Consider the following 23,333-nt stretch of genomic DNA (forward strand, 5'->3'; position numbering starts at 1 on the left):
GAAAGGGACACGTACCCCCTTCACCTCGTCAAATAACGTTTCGAATGTTGGTCCATATTATAAATAAATATAAAAGGGTGTTTCCAAACACTGTACTTGCTGCCGTGGCTCCACGCAGTTGAACCGTCGGAGATGGGCGTGGCTTCTTCAAGATTTGTAGCCAATCAGCGCGCCCCACGACCGGTTGGCCAGCGTGTGACTGCTCGCTGCCATGAAGGCAGACTGCTTTCCTTCGGCTGTCACTACATGGGACTGGAGGTTTTAAGAGCGACAAATAACTTTTCTTTTTTTGGGGGGGGAGATTTGACCCTAAAACCGACTCCTAAAGCAGTCTCAGTGGGATTCAACCATGGTTTCCATAGAGCACGTGGCTCACAAAATATTAACGTATGTTCCGTATGTTCTTGTTTTGTTTGACATGCGATACGAAGGTAAGACAGAAGGCTGTTTGAAGACTTTTTTTTCCACCTGTCATCTTTTAAAATATGGCCGCTTGTTGTTACGCCAACAACATAAATGTTTCTGTGACTGAAAGTAGAGTAGCTAAAGTTAGCTAAATCGATAATAGTGCTAACGTCAGCGTAGCAGGTCAAGTCGACACGTTAGCATGCTAGCTAGCTAGATCGTGAGTTTGTAGCATGCTAACAACATCGAATGGAAGTTGTCTATCTTTTTAGTGAGAAGTACATTAAAATGTGTTGTGTGCTGCTTTTTTGTCAGGAGTCCACTGTGGTAGGGAGGCTGGTGTGGACAACCACATGGAAATGGGCAAGAAGCTGCTTGCAGCTGGACAGCTAGCTGATGCTCTCTCTCATTTCCATGCTGCTGTGGGTAAGTCATTGTGGTGGCATCCACCCTATCCATCCATTTTCTACCGCTTGTTCCTTTCGGGGTGGCGGGGGCGTGTCTTGCTGGAGCCTATCTCAGCTGCATTCGGGCGGAAGGCAAATACACCTAGACCATGGGTGTCAAACTCTGGCCCGCGGGCCACATTTGGCCCGCCGTGTAATTTCATTTGGTCCTTGAGGCAATATCAAATTAACATTAGAACTGGCCCGCCGGTGTTATACAGCGGCGGTGCCGCCGTAACACCGCATTCACTGCTAATACTCATACTTGCCAACCCTCCCGACAACATAATTGGGGGCGTGCCTTAAAGGCACTGCCTTTAACGTCCTCTACAACCTGTCGTCACGTCCGCTTTTCCTCCATACAAACAGCGTGCCGGCCCAGTCACATACTAAATGCGGCTTTTACACACACACAAGTGAATGCAAGCCATACTTGGTCCACAGCCATACAGGTCACACTGAGGGTAGCCGTATAAACAACTTTAACGCTGTTACAAATATGCGCCACACTGTGAACCCACACCAAACAAGAATGACAAACACATTTCGGGAGAACATCCGCACCGTAACACAACATAAACACAACAGAACAAATACCCAGAACCCCTTGCAGCACTAACTCTTCTGGGACGCTACAATATACACCCCCCCAACCACCAAACCCCGCCCCCGCCCACCAAGAAGGCTGCAAATAGAAAAGAGGCATTCAATTTTTTATACAATTTTTATTTAATATACCATTGATGTTTTTTGTTTGTTTTTTTTTAAAGTTGATTTTGCACTACTAGGTTATATAAGCGTTGCTTGTTCCATATTCATTGTTAAAGCAAATCAGTGTAGCAAACTGAGCAATAAGTAACGTTTTATTCATGCACTTTCTCTTGCTACTTCAAGGTTTGAATGTTTGATTCATTATTATTTTATTTTCAAATTTATTATTAGTCTGTGGAAAAAGTTTTTTTTGATATTTATCTCAGAAGGCTGCAAATAGATTTTTATTAACATTTTATTTAATATGCCATTGATATTTTTGAATTATTATTATTATTTTTTGAAACTCGATTTTGCATGTCACTATAAAGTTATATAAGCCTTGCTTGTTCAATATTCAATGCAAAACTTGTTTGGGTCCCTATTAAAAGGTTAATTTGTTCAACCTTGGCCCGCGGCTTTGTTCAGTTTTAAATTTTGGACCGCTCTGTATTTGAGTTTGACACCCCTGACCTAGACCTCCACCCCAGATCACACCTCACTCCTACCCACTTCTCCAAAGGGGGCTGGCTCAGGGTGGAGGACAGAGTAAAACAACTTGCACTGAGCCTAGTCTATAAAACTAATCTACACCTCCCTGATACCGAAGTACATGTCAAACTACTTCCTTAACGTAAATGACCGCCATAACCACAACACCAGGGGGAGCTTCACTAACCACGTTAAACCCAGATTCCGATCTAACAAAGGTCTTAACTCATTCTTTTTCTATGCCACATCAATATGGAATGCACTCTCAACAGGTGTAAAAGAAAGGGCATCTCTATCCTCCTTCAAAACCGCACTAAAAGAACACCTCCAGGCAACTTCAACCCTAAACTAACACCCTCCCTTCCTCATCATACCTCTTCGCATTGTAAATAATCAAATGTAAATAATCAAATGTAGACACTTTTTCTTATACTTTCTGATCTCTCTCTCTGTGTCCACTGCTTGCTGTACATATCCTACCAAGTCAGTCCTACACTGTTCCAATGTCCATTTCTCTTATGATGCAATTGTTGATGACTGAAGTGTTGATACCAACCAAAACTAACCCCCCTCCATATCCCACACCCCGGATTGTAAATAATGTAAATAATTCAATGTATATACTCTGATGATTATCTTGTGTGATGACTGTATTATGAAAATAGTATATATCTGTATCATGAATCAATTTAAGTGGACCCAGACTTAAACAAGTTGAAAAACTTATTCGGGTGTTACCATTTAGTGGTCAATTGTACGGAATATGTACTTCACTGTGCAATCTACTAATAAAAGTTTCAATCAATCAAACAAGTCGCCACCTCATCGCAGGGCCAACACAGATAGACAGACAACATTCAACGCTTACATTCACACACTAGGGCCAATTTTAGTGTTGCCAATCAACCTATCCCCAGGTGCATGTTTTTGGAGATGGGAGGAAGCCGTCAGTACCCAGAGGGAACCCATGCAGTCACGGGGAGAACATGCAAACTCCACGCGGAAAGATCCCGAGCCCCGGGATTGAACTGTTGTCGTCTTGTTTCCATCAGATGGCGATCCCAAGAACTACCTGGCCTACTACAGGAGAGCCACGGTCTATTTAGCCATGGGGAAGTCCAAATCAGCTCTACCAGACTTGAGCAGAGTCATAGAACTCAAACCGGATTTCACATCTGTGAGTTGTTGTTTTTGTACACGTTACTGCCCTGCATTCGTAACAAATTAAATACCAGAGATGGGATGTTTGGCTCTCAGAAGGGAGTCGTTCCTTTTAAAGAGCCGTAATTTTGTTATTTAGAATTTTGTCAGATGTTGTCAATTTTTATTAGGGATGTCCGATATTGGCTTTTTGCCGATATCCAATATTACGATATTGTCCAACTCTTAATTACTGATACCGATATCAACCGATACCAATATTAACCGAAACCGATGTATACAGTCGTGGAATGAACACATTATTATGCCTAATTTGGACAACCAGGTATGGTGAAGATATGGTCCTTTTTAAAAAAAAAAATTAAAATAAGATAAATTAAAAACATTTTCTTGAATAAAAAAGAAAGTAAAACAATATAAAAACAGTTACATAGAAACTAGTAATTAATGAAAATGAGTAAAATTAACTGTTAAAGGTTAGTACTATTAGTGGACCAGCAGCACGCACAATCATGTGTGCTTACGGACTGTATCCCTTGCAGACTGTATTGATATATATTGATATATAATGTAGGAACCAGAATATTAATAACATAAAGAAACAACCCTTTTGTGTGAATGAGTGTAAATGGGGGAGGGAGGTTTTTTGGGTTGGTGTACTAATTGTAAGTGTATCTTGTGTTTTTTATGTTGATTTAATTTAAAAAAACAAACAAAAACGATACCGATAATAAAAAAAAACCAATACCGATAATTTCTGATATTACATTTTAAAGCATTTATTGGCCGATAATATCGGACATCTCTAATTTTTATCAAGTAAATCACTAGCAGTAGGGCTGGGCGATATGGCCTTTTATTAATATCTCAATATTTTTAGGCCATGACACGATATACATCTCGATATTTTGCCTTAGCCTTCTCTCTCTAGGTCGTCCTCCTAGCCTTGAATTAACACTTGATGCATATAATCACACCAGTATGATGATTCTGTGTGTCTACATTAAAACATTCTTGTTCATACTGCATTGATATATGCTCATTGTAAACTTTCATGCAGGGAGAGAAATTACAACTAAGTCAATTAGCCAAAACTGTATTTATTAAACAGTTATTAAGCAGTGGCACAAACATGTCATGTCATTTCAAAACAGAAAGTGCAAGATTGTCAGAGACATTTTAAAACAAGCTATTAGTGCATGATGTCACTAAGATGACATATCAAAACAACACTAAATTAAAGTGCACTTTTTGTACAGAATGCCACTATAAAATTTTAAAACAAATAAAGTGCACTTTTGTGCATGATGTCACACAAGATATTTAAAAAACTTTAAAATACAAAATTAACTGCATAATAGGATATCAAATTGTGTATGTCCTTCGCTATGTGGTAGGTTACTGCGGACGTTATCTCCTTCTGTTTTTGACTATTTTCATACGGTGTTGATCTGGAATTGGAAGACGCCAGGCTTAATTGGGTCAGTGCTGGTTGCTTCGGCATTTTGTTGGGTGTGGCAGCGGCCGGAGATGTTGACATGCAGAGTTTCAAGCACTCCTTCCTTATTCTCTAGCGGGTGACTATTGAAATGATGCTACAAATTAGTAGTGCTGCTACCTTTTGTAGCAATGCTTTTGCCGCATACTTGACATATTACAGTTGTCTGTTCAACATCTTACAGCTTGAAGCCAAACCACCGCCAGACGATTAACCCTGTGCTGTTTTTTTTGGGAATTAATTCTACTTCCTCAATTTGTTACCAGATTTGCATCTTTCTTTCTCTCGTATTACCACTCGCACCACCTGCCACTGCTAACATTACCCATGCCGCTACCTCTCTGCTCCGCGAGGGCGTATGATGTTGTACGCGCGACAGTATGTGACGTATGTAAGAAGGTGCGCTTGTTTTATGTCTCTGTGAGAAGGAGAGACAAGAAAGAGTGACAAAAGCCTGTAGTGTAATGCCCGCAGCTAAAAGCAACTGCGTGAGAACGTATACTCGAATACTCAGGAAATAGTCATTTTCTTTATCGCACAGAGACAAACCCGCGATATATCAATATCGCCCAGCCCTAACTAGCAGCACTTATAAGATACAATTTGGATTACAGCAGTTACATTTTTCACCAAGGTATACTCTTATTTGTAGGAAATATTCTATATTAAACATATAAACATTCCATCTGCCTTTGGCTGGGCAATATATCGAGTTTGTAAGATATATCGATATATATTTTTAAATAAGATCTGAATTAGGAAAATATCGTAATATCGATATAATTTATTTCACATTAAAATAACCAAACGCCGCTTATTTGTTGTGTTCCTTGTTCTCCACTGCTCCTCACTCCCTCTCATAAAAAACTAGTGGAAGATGGCAGAGGGATTCTCTTCTTTACATGTTTCTTTTAGCGATGTAGACGACGTCCAGGAAACCCACAATGCGTCTACTTGGCCACATTTGGACAAAGGCACAGTATCCCTCTAGATAAAACATAAATTTGAGTTTTTTTATAAATACACATTAGTAGGCTAAATGAACCTCTTCAACATATACATTTGAGTTGTTTACCATGTAAGCCCAAATCAAAACTTCTTGATTTGGGCTTACATGCACGAGAAATGCTGCCAAAGATGTATTTGCACAGATATGTTATTTATTTTACGTAGAAAGAATATTTTTCCATTTTATTTATGTTATGTAATTCTGCACTACTTAAACAGTTTCTTTTCTGTGCTGTTAATACCCATCTTGAGTATAAAGTGCCACTGACTGTTTACAGTGCAGTTGTCATTCACTTCAATTTCAGTGAATCTCACTCAAAAATTAGTTTTTTCACGTGTACACTTTCACCGGAAAATGTATCGAGATATATATCAAATATCGAGTTTAAGTAAAAATATATCAAGATATACTTTTTCGTCCATATCGCCCAACCCTAGTGGTAACTTAACCCTTTGAAAGAGAGAACTTTCTCTCAGCTAAGAAACGTTTGGCACAATAAAAACTATAGAAACTGCAAATCAACTTTACTGTAACATTTTCTACACAAGAACATTTTAACGATACAAGAAAAATGTAGCCTACAAATAATACATCTAGAATACTCGTTTAAAAAAAAAAAAAAAAATAGTATGGATGTACCTGCCATCGATCGGTATTGCTCAGTTTTGTGAAAAAGGAAGTCATTGACGTTGTATGTGGCTGCCGTTGCAGATAAATCTATTTTATTGCCGATGACAAACGTCCATCCCCTCTGGCTGACACTGTATTTATTTTTAGTCCCCTGACAAACAGCTGGCAGCTAATTATGTATCTCCAAACAGTGTGAAGCCACTCCTAAGCTAACAATAATCACCTCCATTATGGCAAATAAACATTTTTTATTTGTATTTTAAGTACACTGGAGGACAGGGCTGAACATATTACACACAGAGGAAGAGAATAAGGAACCAGTTTATTGTGTTGATATTGATAAACTGTCAATATTACTTACCATAGATAAATCGAAACATTTACGGTTAATACGTGTGATTGGTATTTGGTATTGGCTAATCTCACTCATGGATGATTGGAATCAACAGCATACAATTCTGTTCGGGACATCCCTATAAAACAAATACAGTATAATGAAAACTTTTTGCAATATACTGTATAAAGGCAAATGGAAAATTCACAAAATTAGGTTACTTAATAAATCCATAACAAAACAATGAACCAGAAAATTGCATCCAAATGACACTACGTTTCCTTTGACTCTTGGGCATTTTATGTTTGTTTTGTTTCTGTCATTGTGAATCCAGTCCAGCCAGATGGCGGACATAAAAAGGCAGCGTGGGCGATTAGCATTTTAAAACAGCTCCAAAACAAAAGGCTGTTAACCGTGAATCAGTTTTCGTTGTTCACCTCAGACTCTTTTCATAAGACTCTACTCGTTCATGAATGTGTCACATCTCTGTTAAATGCAGCAAAACCTTTAACTCAGGAGTATGGCTACAACTAAAGATTATTTTAATAGTAAACTAGTCAGCGATAATTTTTTTTGATAAGTTGACTAGTCAAATAGATAACGATTATTTGATCAGCTGTACACGTTTGAGTTCACAACTTGATTTTAACAATTTTTTCCAGTTCGAACTGACCTTTCATGTGCTGAAACCACTGGCGTAAGCTGTTTTGCATTAAACGTAGTCAACTTGAGAGTCACAGCTGCGATATTAAAACGGGATGTCAACTTTCCATGTTAGCATTGCGCATCTGCTCACCTCAAAGCTGTGTTATTGATAGGAAAGATAAAGTGCAATGTCCGTGGCAACTGCGCAAAAGGTAAAGCCACATTTTATAAAGCACACTTGTGGCAGTTAATCCTAAATGTCTCGCAAGGTTTGCTGACGTTTTTGCGCGACTTCATGCATGATCATGGGTCACCCTCTTTTCATTACATTTGAGCACAGGTGCAATAAATAGTAATACATAATAATCCCATTATTTGTTTGTGTTGATAATGATAACCCTTGCATATATTATGTTGCATCTTTTACCAGGCACGGCTTCAGAGAGGAAACCTCCTACTGAAGCAAGGAAAGCTGGATGAAGCAGCCATTGACTTCCAGAATGTGGTGAGTAATAACAACATGGTCTCTTATGATGATGATGTAGATTTCACCTGGAGATGTCACCTATCAGCTGGATTGGTGTAGAGTAAGAACAATTCTTCAGGCTGTTGAATGAAAAACTTATCAAAAATGTCTGTTTTTCTTGAGGGTAAGGACTTTCTAAACAAACAAGGTAATGAAGATGACAAGCGAGTATGGCCCCTTAAATAACAGGAAGAACCTGTATTGCTGCATTGCAACTACTGACCTAGATGAGACTCTTTTGGTATCAATAAGAACAGTAATTATGATACATTTTACTGACAATGCTGCACAGATTTCCCAGTATTATAAAGGTTTAGTAGGGAATATACAAGCCAGATATCATCAAAAACAGCTGAATATGATGAAGTGGATCCATACACATTTCAGAAGAAATACTTTTTATAAGATTTAAAAGATGCAACATGACCAAAGTGGACTTTTCAAGCTACCGGTATCTGGTCGATCACACTTCCTTGTACACTCGCACGGAGTAAAAGTACAAAAGTATGGCGACACATCATTTCTTTATTTTAAACATTTGGACACTACTACACAAAGTAAACATTAAAGGCAAACTGCACTTTATTTGCCTATTTATTTGCCTATCGTTCACAATCATTATGAAAGGGATGACGACGGATGGATTTTTTTTTTAATGCATTCTAACTTGTAAACAAAAGTCTGCTTACAGCGAAGCCAATGGGAGGTCCTCTATTCCGCCCATAAATTCCAACAAAAAAACATCCAAAAAGCACCAGCAAGACTCCATTTACATTTTGTGACTTGAATATTAACCGAATATTAATGATATCGCTAACACAGACAAACTATGTATAGCGGCGCCGTGATCACAAGCTTAAATGTAATGTTTACATCATCGAGTGGTCAGCTGTTTCACTGCTCTCTGGAAGTTTATTGTAAACCATAATTCATGCCTCTCACCTGGATAGAAGAAGGCTGAGGATGTATTCCGACAGGTTGGTACACTTTGACAGCCAATTTAGACTCGGAAATGGCGAACGACACTAAGACACTTGGTACCACTTCCCTTTTCTTCATGAGGATTATGAGTCATTCTTTATCTAAATGGGAATATATGAAGATCCTAGCAGTCCTAATGACAGCAGACAATAAGTTATGTTTTATTATGTTGGTTGTCTCTGATAAAGTCTGCAGTGAGCAATATTCAGTGATGTAGCTAAAAAAGCAAACGTTGTGATGCGTTTTTGAAATTAATGCGCCACGTATGCTTAACATGATCAAAATACATAAATATGAATTGTTATTTTAAATGTGCCCGTTACTACATCACATATATCTTACAGTTTGTAAATAAAACTTTAATGAAGGTGTTGGTTTTTGTAAGGGCTTTTTATATGCAGAGTAGAGTGGCTCTGATAGGCTCCATTCAAAGTGGACTTTTGACAGAATGTATTTAATATTTAGAATGCATTAAAGAAAAAAATCCATCCGTCTTGTTTTTCATAATAAATATGAATAATAGGCAAAGTGCAGTTCCCTTTTTAAGCCCTGAAAGACAATGGTAGACTTAATTGTGCACATGTAACTAACATATTTGATAGATGTTGATAAATGTCTGGCGATCGTTCATCAGCGCTATCTAGCAATTTGCTTATAAAGTATATATGTATATATGTACGTTAATATATAATAGCTGTCATCTATTATTCAGCGTCTGCAGTTTTAACAGTTGAAGTTTTTTTAAATTTTAAAGTTACTTCCTTTTTGTCTAGCAATTTTTAGTTGTTACCTTATTTAGTGATTTAAGATACAATATAAGGAGAAGAAGAACAGCAAATACATGAATGCGTTTATACAAACACTGACAGTGATTACTCGTGTTGTTGACTCGGTTCCGCTACACGAAAGAGACAGATTTAAAGACAGCAGCAACTTTTTTCTGTGTTTTGTCCCCTTTTATGATGGACTATCTCACCAACTTTGAAATAATGTTTACTAAAAACCCCATTAGAAGAGTTTCCACAGTCAAGAACAATGCAAGTATGCTGCTTTTTCACTTTGCTTTCAATTGACGTTTGCTTGGAAGAATTACTTGTTTTTTGTCATGTGAATTCTTCCTAGACGTGAAAACCAGTGGTGGTCAACAAAGCTAAGATGGCTGTTGTTCACCAAGCACCGCGCAAACTATTGGAGTACAAAAGAGACTATGAAATGAAATGGACCTATACTTACCAAAAAAAAGATTTAGATAGACGAGTGATATCAAGGATTATACACAGGTTGCGTTTTCAGACATAGCAAACTATTGTGCTCCAGACATCATTCTACACGACAAAACAGATGAAAACTTGGAAAAGCATGGAGGTTTACAACTTCTTTGTGTGTGGCTGGGTCAAAGAAAATGACCCAAAACGGAGGAAAACTTGGAAAAGCGTGGAGGTTTACAACTTCTTTGTGTGTGGCTGAGTCAAAGAAATTGGTTTCAAGACTCCCGTATAAATATGCATCGTGTTTGCTCAGGTTGCATTTCAGGATTTAACTTTGCCTCTACTCCCATGTTTGTTGCTGTTGCACGCGCCGTTTACAAGTAACGTGTTTTTCCCCGTCTTTATCAAAATATAACTATAGATGTTAACACCGTGTATGTGCTGAAAGCTTCATTTATGATTGTTGTTTTTTGGTAAAAACTTAACACTTCTAGGTTTTGCTCACATTTGCTTTCTTTTATTTAGACGTGTTTGTGCTTTTCAAAACACTTGTTTAAGAAATACAAATAATACCAAGATAATACTTAAATGAGAATTAAAAAACGTTAAAAGTATATCAAAAAACCTTTTAACAAAGTGATCACTGCAAACTCGTGCATTCTTCGACTCTGCTCCCTCGGACTGGAGTGTGTGCTGCTTTTTTCGTTGTTTTGTAAAATCTTGCACTTTTCCGCCCTTTTTGATAACCTCTCGAGGAACTCTGAAGAAACGTTTATCCTTTACGCGATTTGAAGGATTTGTACAGCCGAAAACAACACACGTATAGGGCATTTTTTTCTTTGAGAAAGGCTAAATGGCGCTTTGTACCCATTGAGAACACCACTATCTTATCCACCACACATTTAATGGGCGGGATGTGACGTCAGTAAAACACATGCAATACGCTTGTTTTCCCTCTAAGCGCTTGAATCCAAGGCGACAGCAATCGACATTCAGTGCGACTCCAAAGCCAAGATGTATTTAATTTTGTTATCTCCTCAGATCATTTTTCTTATGCAAGTATTGTTGTAGCAAAATTCTTTGCAAAGGTGTATCTCGATCTGTGTGTAATCAAATTCATGTGTGTGTCTGTATATCAATCTGTGTGTATGTAATCAGATCTGCGTGTGTGTCTTTTAAATGTCTTGTCTTTATTATGATTTGTCTGTGTGTAAAAAAATGTCTATCCGTATTTTGATCGCCGTGTGTGTAAATTGGCTGTCTTTTTACACGTGACTTTTGTGACACTTCTGCCGTCTACAACTTCAATTGAACGTGTAAGGTTTTTCAATTTAACTTCCCCTTGCTTTTCCTTATACTCACCACTAGTTGGCGCCTTGCAGCCACTCACACTCGTGTTAAAGTTAAAGTACCAATGATTGTCACACACACACACTAGGTGTGGCGAAATTATTCTCTGCATTTGACCCATCACCCTTGATCACCCCCTGGGAGGTGAGGGGAGCAGTGGGCAGCAGCGGTGGCCGCGCCCGGGAATCATTTTTGGTGATTTAACCCCCAATTCCAACCCTTGATGCTGAGTGTCAAGCAGGGAGGTAATGGGTTGCCGTTGAAGCCAAGAACAATGGACTTTTCATTACTTGCTGGAAATAAAAGTTTATGTTTTAGCAGTAACTTAGTTTTTAGAATTGTTTTTCTATATTCAAACAAGTGATCATGTCATGACATAGAGGCCGAATTGAGCGCAATTCCTCCGCAATTCCTTCGTCAGGGGCCAAGGCTTCTTTAGAAAAGTGGCACCCGTGAGAAGCTCTTTCGTTCGAGATTAATTAAGAGTAAAGCTGCTGCTTATCCACATTGAGGAGCCAGGTGAGATGGTTCAGGCATCTGGCCAGGATGCCACCAGGACACTTCCCTGGGAAGGTATTTAGGGGCTGTGTTGACCCACAGTCTTCCCCCAGGGAAGACTGTGGGTCTCAAAGTCATCTCTAAAGTAGAGCCCAACCCCTCGGTGGAGGAACTGCGATCATTTCGGCCACTAAGTAGTTAATGATCACTTGTACGCAAAAATACTTCTGACAACTTAGTTACTACTAAAACAGAACCTTTTATTTACAGCAAGTGATGAAACGTCCATTGTGTTTAGCATCGACGCCAACGCGAGTTGAGTGGATGCAAGGCTCCGACTAGTGGTGAGTATAAGGGGAGTTACAGACAACTCTTTTTACATGTTCAAATCGCTGTACAGACAGACAAGTCGTAGACGGCAGAAGTGTTGCAAGTCACGTGTATAAAGACAGCTAATAGAGGTTTTCTGCTTCACATACATCAATACGCACACACACGTTTTTTCTACTCACAGACAAATCATAATACGCACAGACAACTTAAAACAAGTACATGTAGATCTCTCTTTTTTTTTTTTTTTGTCCTGTCCAGCTTCTCAGGCAAATCATATAGTTGATGTAGATGCCCATATCGGCTGTTCATATTTACTTTACAAAAGAGAAGTGTGGGATAATTCTCCTGTTGCCTTATTTGTATTTGACTTTATTAAATGTATTTATATTATCATTTGGTGCAGCCGGGCCGGAGCAGGAGGGGATAGAAAGAGAAAAAAAGGAAGACAGAGGGGGAAATTGTGGGGACAATAGGGGGATAAGACAGAGAGACAAAAACAACAGCAAACAACAACAACAACAATAGAGCAACATCAGCAAATACGATATGTACAAATATGATGGTAAATGTGATAGCAAAGACGCAGTTAGCGAAATAAATAATACAGAAATGATAATGAGCATTGTTACACTACAAATGGAGCAATACAAATACCAATAGAAATAGCGCTATTGATAATGAATAATACCAATAATTTACCTCTATTATCAACAATACAGCACATGTAGATCTGATTACACACACACAGATTGATAAACAGACACACACATTAGTACAAAAACATGTGAAATGGATTATTATTATTATTACTACACACACACACGGATTGAGATATGTGTTTACAAATAATTTTGGTACAATAATACTTCCATACATTTTTAGTTAGAGTGCATACTTTTGTATCAGATGACTACCAAAGGGTGTAATTGTCCTGATTAAAGCAGATGGAGTTGTTACAGTATGAGGTAAAAAAAAACTAATACAGGCTTTTTTTTAAGTCTGAAAATGAACTGTTCCAGGATGCTGATTGACTTCTAGTGAATAATGTAACATGAGTCAAGGAACTTTGTCATACCAACACACGTGAGATGGCATGGAATGTAGTACCCAAGGTCCAGGATTAAGCCCAGTGATACCACAAGAACAAGTATATGCACATAATAATGTAAATAGAATAGGACATACATTTAATAGGTTTTAAAAAGCATAGGTTAGTAGGAATATATTATTAATACAATAGATCCTGTAGTGCAAATAGAATGTAAAACAATGACTACAAACCAAACCAAATAAAAGCCCTTTTCAGCACAGTTCACAAGTGTAAAGATAAGTTACCCAGTATGTACAGTAGGACAGTAGCACCTCAATTTACGAACTGGTTTTTGAACAGGGTTTGTATAGTGAAGCATCTTTCACTATAACAATGTAAACATAAATAATAGGTTAAGGCCTTGACAAAAATCCATATTTTAGTAAAAGTTTGTACACAATATAAATCACTATACAGTACTGTATATCAAACAAACATAACGGGGTGATTGATCAACTTTCTATTTAATAACAAAGCAACACTATCACCGCTAGAAATTACAAAACTCTTAAACTTTAACAACCAATGATTAGGACAAAAAATGTAATCCACTTTGCCTTGTTAATCTTCTTAGTATGCAGTGGAAAGGAGGGAAAGGAGGAACTGTCAACGATACTATGGATACTTCATGAATGTTTCATACCACACATCGCTTGTCCATTGCTTTTTTGTACTCTTATTGCGCAAGCAAAACTAGAAAAATGCAAAGTCGCTGAAAACATAAAGAACACACAACTAACATACTAGAACAGTAGCTGACAGCACATGCTGTGCTGACTGAATGAGCACAGGAAATCGATTAGCCTGCCCACATTGGCTGTGCTGCTGCGCACAAAATGGCTGCTCTGCAGCGACCCAATGAATGGATGAAACGTTCGTACACCAAAGATAATTTTGTGATTTGTAAATAGATAAGCTCGTACAATGAGGTGTTCTTAAATCAAGGTTCCACTGTTCCACTGTTGATGTCAACAGATGTTTATGTATTGTTAATTTTTAGTTGAAGGCCCACCCCAGTGACAAGGAGTCGTCGGAGGCCCAGAGTCAGCTGACAAAATCAGATGAACTGCAGCGGCTGGTAGCTCAGGCCAAGAGCAGCTACAACAGCAAGGACTACATAGGAGCTGCGTCACTGCTCGACACCATCATTGAGGTAAGAGATCCCACCTGGAACCTTCCATCCTCTTGGCCTCAGGAAACTCTTTGAGCATTGTCTGTGTGTGTGTTTCACAGACTTGCGTTTGGGACGTAACCTCTCGCGAGATGCGGGCCGACTGTTTTATTCAGGTGGGCGAGACTGGGAAGGCCATCAGCGACCTCAAAGCAGCCTCAAAGTTGAAGAACGACAACACGCAGGCCTTTTACCAACTCAGCACCATTTACTACCACCTGGGAGACCATGAAATGTCCCTCATGTAAGACAAGGAGCACTGTCTTGCAGGACATCTCAGTCCTGTTTCCATGTATACTTTTCCTTTTACACTGTCAAAAATCATGGATGAGGAAAATATATCATCTGTAATGTACCACTTTGTCAGATATTAATACCTGAGTTCTTCACACAGACACTAGTACCAGGTGCTATTTCTAGTACCTTGTATAAAAAAAAAAATCAACACAAATGCTAAATTAGACTTAGACAAATGTTAATGATCCACAAGGGAATTGTTCCACACAGTAGCTCAGTTACAAAGGATGGAAAGTGTAAGGATGGAAAGGATAATGCAGGTATAAAGTAGACTAAAAATGTACCGTAGTAGCAATATAACATATGTAATGTTTACATATTATATATACAGTATGATATATACTGATATATTATTATTATATAATATATACAATATATAACAGTTACCAAGTACAATATTACAGCTGCAGCATAAAATTGAGAGAAGATCTAGCAGAAAATATACATTAGAAACAAAGAGAGTTGTCCCATACTGTAGTCATGAAGTATTTTACTCCACAGTGACCATCTTGCAGCATTGCAGGGTTTTCTTGCTGCCCTCAGTCTCGCCAGGAATACAATTGTATGTAGTGTTGCACTGACTGTTTATCAGCAACACCTCCTGTTTCCTGTCATGAGCAGGGAGGTGCGCGAGTGTCTAAAGCTGGACCCCGATCACAAGCAGTGCTACAGCCACTACAAGCAGGTCAAGAAGCTCAACAAACAGATCCGGTCTGCAGAGGAACTCATTCATGAGCAGAGGTGTGTGTGTGTGAATGTGAATATATAATGAACATTGCATCAGCTGGTGACGACTGCTTGGCCCTCCAGCTCTCGGTCTTTGTGTGCGTACAAGCAGGCAGCATAAATCCCACTGCCAATTTGAATAAACGTCACGTCGTGTTTGACGCAGTTTGTGGACGTGTGCTTTATGAACACCCACCTACTTCTGTTTTTTGTTTGTTTCAGGTACGACGACGCGGTAAGTAAATACGAGGCGGTGATGACGACCGAGCCTTACGTGCCACATTTCACCATCCTGGCCAAGGAACGCATCTGCCATGCAATGACACATGTGAGTGAGACCACCTTCTTGCTGCATTTATTAGAACATATGAATACGTGTGTTTGCTTCTGCAGGGTCAGCAGACTGCCAAAGCAATCTCCGTGTGTAGCGAAGTACTCCAGTCTGAGCCGCACAATGTCAACGTGCTGAAGGACAGAGCGAAGGCTTACATTCAGGAAGGACTGTATGAGGATGGTAAGCGTTCTGTCAGACTATTGACATTTAACAGCATGCAGGTATTAATCTGCAAGCAAATATCACACAATTCATTCTTTAGTGGAGACAGTGCATAATATGCTGCAATGTCTGAACAATTAAAAATAAACAGCAATTGAACAGCTTTACGACCACTCATAATTCAGTCAATGATGTTAGCAACATCCATGATTACCTGCTGCTCCATTAGAGGTGTCATTGCAAGAGTGCACCACAAGGGGGCCTCGTAGATCTACTATCTCCTATTCGGGTGCAATAGTAGCACTCAAAGCTCATGTAACAGTAGCATTGTGTGAGAGACTAAGTTACATTTTATTTGTATAATGTATAAATACATTTTTAATGGTTTCAAACCTAATCAGCTGTTTAACCCAAACAAAGACATGTCTTCAGTGGCAAACATTATAAAAATGATAGGTTGTGATGTATTAATCATACTTTATCAACTCAATTTCTGGTTTTGCATGATCACTGTAGCTTCAATGACGTCAGCATCAAGACAAATCTTGCAAAACTTTAAAATTACTTTGCTAATATTTGCTCATAGTGAGCAGAATGATTTTGTTTATGGCAACTGTGCCGTAGCACATCACATTCAGAGGATCTCTTAAGCCCCCAAATCCTCCCTGAAGGGTCCCAGCACAGCAATCATGGCAGATGGTGAAGAAGTTTTGCACCTGCAACCTGTTTGTCTCTTCGACACACACATGCATGACCAGTTTATCTGTGGCACAAATTAGTGGACATGTCGCATAGTCCAAAAGGTGGTTAAGCACACATTACATTTCCTATGTGCCCTCTAATGTCAGTAAACGCACCATTAACCACATCAGTGTGCACGAGTGCTCGGGTCTCATGTAAGATTGTTAATCACCTAGTACAGGCCTGGGCAATTATTTTGACTCAAGGGCCAAATTTAGAGAAAAAAATGTCTGGGGGCCGGTATATCTCATTTTTAGGAACACTAATACAAAACCTCACAATAATGTCTGAATACTAAAAACTTAATGACAGACCGCCTTAAAAAACGGAGTGGAATTTTACATTTTTTTCCTGAATGAGACACCCAGAATGTACATGAAAATAAAGAATGTGGGATCTACAATATTAACTATGAACGATAAAACACTGAATATTGACAACATATGAACGTCACACCCCCTCTCCATCGACATGTTTTTCAATCAAGCGAAACACAAAAAAATGCAACAAACAGCGAAATATAAACGCGAAGGGTAAAAAAACACACCAATCTGACATATCTGATACATCACTAAGCTTTAGAACTTTGTTGTAAAAATCTCCTTCTGCATTTCAGGCTGCCCGCTCTTGAAAAACTATGTGGAAACGCTTCCCACCCACCCTGCTTGGTGCCTCGTCTGAGCTGCTGCGATTTAGATTACCATAGTAACTCATTAGATTACGATAGTAACTAGTATATCATGCAAAAGCTCAGATTCCAACCATGGAAATACTTTGTATAGTTCAAGACTTACGGTCACTGCACATCATAATGGCAGCTACACTTTCCATCTTGAAGATCTAAAAAAAATATTTGGGAATGTCCGGCGGGCCGGATTGAAAAACTTAACGGGCCGCATGTGGCCCCCGGGCCTTAATTTGCCCAGATCTGACCTAGTAGTACACCTCACTGGACACACACACGTAACATGAAGCTGTGAAGGCTAAAATAAAAATGTAATTTACATTATAATCAATTAATTTCCCATTATAATTCATAAAACTTGATACATTCAATTAAATGAAAATAGTATGTAAAAATATAATTATTTAAAGAAATATATTTTAACTCTGTAAAAAGAAACCTATTATATTTCCACCAGTGTTTGTGCTGCTTTTGGTGTGACATTCATCACTTATAGCAGGATTTGACAAATGTTGCATATAAAGATGTCCGATATTATCGGCCGATAAATGCTTTACAATGTAATATCGGAAAATATTGGTATCGTTTTTTTTATTATCGGTATCGTTTTTTTGTTGTTTTGTTTGTTTTTATTAAATCAACATAAAAACACAAGATACACTTACAATTAGTGCACCAACCCAAAAAACCTCCCTCCCCCATTTACACTCATTCACACAAAAGGGTTGTTTCTTTCTGTTATTAATATTCTGGTTCCTACATTATATATCAATATATATCAATACAGTCTGCAAGGGATACAGTCCGTAAGCACACATGATTGTGTGTGCTGCTGGTCCACTAATAGTACTAACCTTTAACAGTTAATTTGACTCATTTTCATTAATTACTAGTTTCTATGTAACTGTTTTTATATTATTTTACTTTTTTTTATTCAAGAAAATGTTTTTAATTTATTTATCTTATTTTATTTTATTTAAAAAAAAAAAAGACCTTACCTTCACCATACTTGGTTGTCCAAATTAGGCATAATAGTGTTAATTCCACGACTGTATATATCAGTATCGGTTGATATCGGTAATTAAGAGTTGGACAATATCGGATATCGGCAAAAAAGCCATTATCGGACATCCCTAGTTGCATATTTTCATTTATTTCTTCCCAAAACCCAAACTAAAGTATTGTGAGGTACTGTCAGGAAACGTTGTTTCATGTCTTACTCCTGATTGGTTGTGAGCCCGCTGATTGGCTGGCATGGAAAACAAAATGTTTAAAGGCCTACTGAAATGAATTTTTTTTATTTAAACGGGGATAGCAGATCTATTCTATGTGTCATACTTGATCATTTCGCGATATTGCCATATTTTTGCTGAAAGGATTTAGTATAGAACAACGACGATAAAGATTGCAACTTTTGGTATCTGATAAAAAAAAGGCTTGCCCCTACCGGAAGTAGCGTGACGTAGTCAGTTGAACATATACGCAAAGTTCCCTATTGTTTACAATGATGGCCGCATGAAGTGAGAGAGATTCGGACCGAGAAAGCGACAATTTCCCCATTAATTTGAGCGAGGATGAAAGATTTGTGGATGAGTAAAGTGCAAGTGAAGGACTAGTGGGGAGTTGAAGCTATTCAGATAGGGAAGATGCTGTGAGAGCCGGGGGTGACCTGATATTCAGCTGGGAATGACTACAACAATAAATAAACACAAGACATATATATACTCTATTAGCCACAACACAACCAGGCTTATATTTAACATGCCGCAAATTAATCCTGCATAAAAACACCTGCGTGTTTGTTATGCTAGCTCCTAGCTCCTCTGCTAGCTCCTAGCTCCATAGAACACGCCAATACAATTCAAACACCTGATCAACACACACAATCACTCAGCCCAAAAGACCGTTCACCTAACCCAAGGTTCATAAAGCTTATATATTTTTAAAAAGTTACGTACGTGACGCGCACGTACGGTACGGTACGTGTTATGCTAGCTCCTATGCTAGCTCCTAGCTCCATAGAACACGCCAATACAATTCAAACACCTGATCAACACACACAATCACTCAGCCCAAAAGACCGTTCACCTAACCCAAGGTTCATAAAGCTTATATATTTTTAAAAAGTTACGTACATACGCAAAAAAAAGTTGCGCACATACAGTCAAGCGATCAAATGTTTAGAAGCCAAAGCTGCATACTCACAGTAGCACGTCTGCGTCTTTGTCATCCAAATCAAAGTAATCCTGGTAAGAGTCTGTGTTGTCCCAGTTCTCTACAGGCGTCTGTGTATCGAAGTCAAAAGTCCTCCTGGTTAGAGTCTCTGTTATCCGAGTTCTTCCATCTTGACTGCATCTTTCGGGAATGTAAACAAAGAAGCGCCGGCTGTGTACTGTTGTGGCTGACTACGTTCGAAAAATACGTCCATTTCGCACCGACAACTTTCTTCTTTGCTTGTTCAGCTTCCTTCTCCATAATGCAATGAACATGATTGAAACAGATTCACGAACACAGATGTCCAGAATACTGTGGAATTATGAAATGAAAACAGAGCTTTTTCGTATTGGCTTCAATGTGGAAGGCATACCCGTGTTCCCCGGTCTACGTCACGCGCATACGTCATCCTCAGAGGCGTTTCGAACCGGAAGTTTAGCGGCAAATTTTAAATGTCACTTTATAAGTTAACCCGGCCGTATTGGCATGTTATAATGTGAAGATTTCATCATTGATATATAAACTATCAGACTGCGTGGTCGGTAGTAGTGGGTTTCAGTAGGCCTTTAAGCCTGTTTTATGTACTGACTTGTTTGTCTTGCAGCCATTAAGGATTATGAAAGTGCGTCGCAACACAGCGAGAATGACCGTCAGATCAAAGAAGGTCTGGAAGAAGCTCAGCGGCTTCTCAAACAGTCGAAGAAGAGAGATTATTATAAGATCTTAGGAGTGAAAAGGTACCTTTTGACTTGTGGTAGTTTGATGACTTGATGATGGTGATGATGATGGTCGCACTCTCAGGACCGCCCAGAAAAAGGAGATCATCAAAGCTTACAGGAAACTGGCCCAACAATGGCACCCTGACAACTTCCATGATCCAGAGGAGAAGAAAAAAGCTGAGCAGAAGTTTATAGACATCGCTCAAGCCAAGGAAGTCCTCACTGACCCAGGTACCACCATCATTCATATTTTGTACAGCGTGGGAAAAGTTTTTAATCAGGCAGAAGTTCAAGATGCAGTACATCAACACTAAACATTTCTGGAAAGATCCTGCAGTTTTTCTGTTCAAACATTTTTTGGGCAGGATATGTACCGCAATATAAAACAAATACAAACATTAACTTGTTTTTTTTTCCTACTGGAAAAAGAAAAAAACTTTCATCTTTAAAAAATATTACTTAAATTAATAACTTAAACTATTGATTATGTACACCTTTTTAAAAAACAGTTTCTTGTTAGTTTCCTAACTTTTTTTGTGGCAAAAGGACAAGTTTTTCTTGAAAATGTAACTTTGTTATGTACAAAAATAGTTTTCTTAAAATATTAAAACTGTTCTAATATTACAAAAAATCTTGTACTGTATTTAAAAAAACCAAAAACATTTTGTTTTTTGGAAATTACAACCTTTGTCTTAAGTTAACGGAAAACATTTGAACCTTTTTTAACTTCCTAGGAAAGTCCCCCAGCCTTTTTTAGATAAAGTAATTGAAAACAAAAATGTACTCTAAACCTTTTCTTAGAGAAAAAAACTAAATTTCAAACTTGTCCATTAAATTCTTTGTCTATTTTTACACTTGTATTGAAACACCTATAAAGGAGTACAGGAGTGATGGAGACAAGGTCTGGGCCCATATGGAGTCAATAAGTCAATCAAACAATAAATGAAGTTGAAATACTTTGCCGGCATCGATAAATTGTTATGTTGGTGTGTGTTTGTTTTAATCTCACGCTTCAAACAGGGAGAACGACGTCATACTCTGTGCATCGCTCTCAGTACTTGAGCGCCTTTATTGTAGGAATATTTCCGTTTCAAATTGGATGGGCAATATAAGCCCATCAACACTGACGAACAAGCAAGAATGCCGTGATTGGCAACATAATAAAAGAAGACAAACCCAACTTAGTTTTTCCAGCTTGGAAACAAATGCACTTTAACATGTTCAATATTTATTTAAAAATGCATTTTTTGCTTGAATGGTAAATAGGTTATACGCTTTTCTACCTCCAAGCTACTCAAAGCGCTTTGACACTATTTCCACGTTTCCATTTTATTTTGTTTGTATTATGTCACCTTCCAATTACAGTACATTGATAAACATTTCTGCAGTAATGACAAAAGTTTATAACCTTTTAAAGGATTACTCATATTATTATGTTATGATTACATTACATTATAAACACTGTAAAGTTTTTATCAACTATTTCTTCAGTTTAAGATCATGATGTGGACACAAAATCTGATTTTTTTTGTACGTAGAAAGCCAAATGATTTTTAAAATTAATGATTGCATATTGTTTTGTGGCATTTCGAGACAAGAATATGTTGACATCCGAGATGTAACGTGTTATTCACTTCACTCATTATTTTTGCAATTTTGTGTCAATTATAAATGGCGAGAGAAAAAGGCCTGGTACACGGCATACAGGAAGTAGTTTTAGGTATAATTGATAGTACATTTTCTGTTAGGTTTGTAGTGGAAAAGTGTTTCCTAATGAACACAACTAATGTGAACAACAATCATTCATCCGTCCATGTTTGTCCTTCAGAGATGAGGAACAAGTACGACCACGGCGAAGACCCGATGGACCCGGAGAGCCAACAGGGTCATCGCGGCGGCCATCACTTCCACGGAGGCTATCAAAATTTTCAGGGCTTTAACCCGTTCGGATCAGGACCTTTCAACTTTAAATTCAACTTCAACTGAGGACTTCAAGATGATGTCATTTCCTCCACTTAGAGGGCAGACCGCTGTGACCTTAATTAAAGCTATTTTCTTTACATGTGGAACTGGAATCATCCATTAGGGGGGAGGGGATGGACGATTGGTTGCTATGCAAACAAAAAGCACCCGGAGCAAAGAGTTCCTTCCAAAGTATGTATTGTTTTCTCAATGATACACGTCTGTTCAGGAAAATCTTTTTGTACGCTATTTTTATATGAAGGGGAATGTGTTGAGCTGTAAATAAAGATATTTATGTGGTATTACGTGTGCTGTACATGATGCTGACACCAGACAAAGTCAAATAATTCCTTTAATTAAGACTCTTGCCGAGTTCATTCCTGAGACAATGATGAAATAAAAACAAGGATTCACCAAAGATGTAAAGATACTGTAATAAGTTAAACATGTACACAACTGTGCCGTTCAACAATATTTGATACACAAAGCAGTAACAAAGCTTTTTGAAATTAGTGTTAGCTTAAAATATTGAATGATATGGCTAGATTTGTGATGGAGGAAACATGTCCAGTTCTTCCATAACCACACAGCTCACAAACAACCAAAAGGCTCCTAAACGCTGCTCATTATGAGGAAATTGGGCAAATATAATATTACAGACATACTTGATGTAATAGATTCTGGTGTAACTAATAAAGTACTTTACTAATGTTTAAGTAAATAGTCATCATTACTGTAGTTTCATGTGTTGACATGTAAGGTTGTTTCATACCTGGACTGGAAAAGTAAACTAAGTTTAAAATTTTAGGATCCAATGGGTTTTAAAGTCCTATTTTTACTAGAAAAAAGTCAGAATATGGTTATAATTAGGATACAGGAAAGGGTAATTTTACGAGAATAAAATTTGAATATTACAAAGAAATAAAAAAAATTGTATTTTACAAGAAAAAAAGGGTAATTTTATGA

The 23,333-nt window shown here is 38.1% G+C and overlaps 1 protein-coding gene across 1 annotated transcript; it reads left to right on the forward strand.

The window, feature by feature from the left end:
* Positions 1 to 175: 175 nt before the first annotated feature.
* dnajc3a (DnaJ (Hsp40) homolog, subfamily C, member 3a) lies at positions 176 to 22,669 on the forward strand. Its single transcript, XM_062069177.1, has 12 exons — positions 176 to 431; positions 721 to 831; positions 3,146 to 3,270; positions 7,801 to 7,875; positions 14,357 to 14,509; positions 14,590 to 14,771; positions 15,446 to 15,565; positions 15,773 to 15,878; positions 15,944 to 16,064; positions 20,291 to 20,423; positions 20,488 to 20,636; positions 22,234 to 22,669. Exons 1-12 carry the CDS (start codon positions 350 to 352, stop codon positions 22,389 to 22,391), a joined length of 1,515 nt encoding a protein of 504 aa, XP_061925161.1. The 5' UTR covers positions 176 to 349; the 3' UTR covers positions 22,392 to 22,669.
* Positions 22,670 to 23,333: the final 664 nt, after the last annotated feature.

The sequence above is a fragment of the Entelurus aequoreus genome, linkage group LG14 (genome assembly GCF_033978785.1).
Source record: "Entelurus aequoreus isolate RoL-2023_Sb linkage group LG14, RoL_Eaeq_v1.1, whole genome shotgun sequence".
In the NCBI taxonomy this organism is placed as follows: domain Eukaryota; kingdom Metazoa; phylum Chordata; class Actinopteri; order Syngnathiformes; family Syngnathidae; genus Entelurus; species Entelurus aequoreus.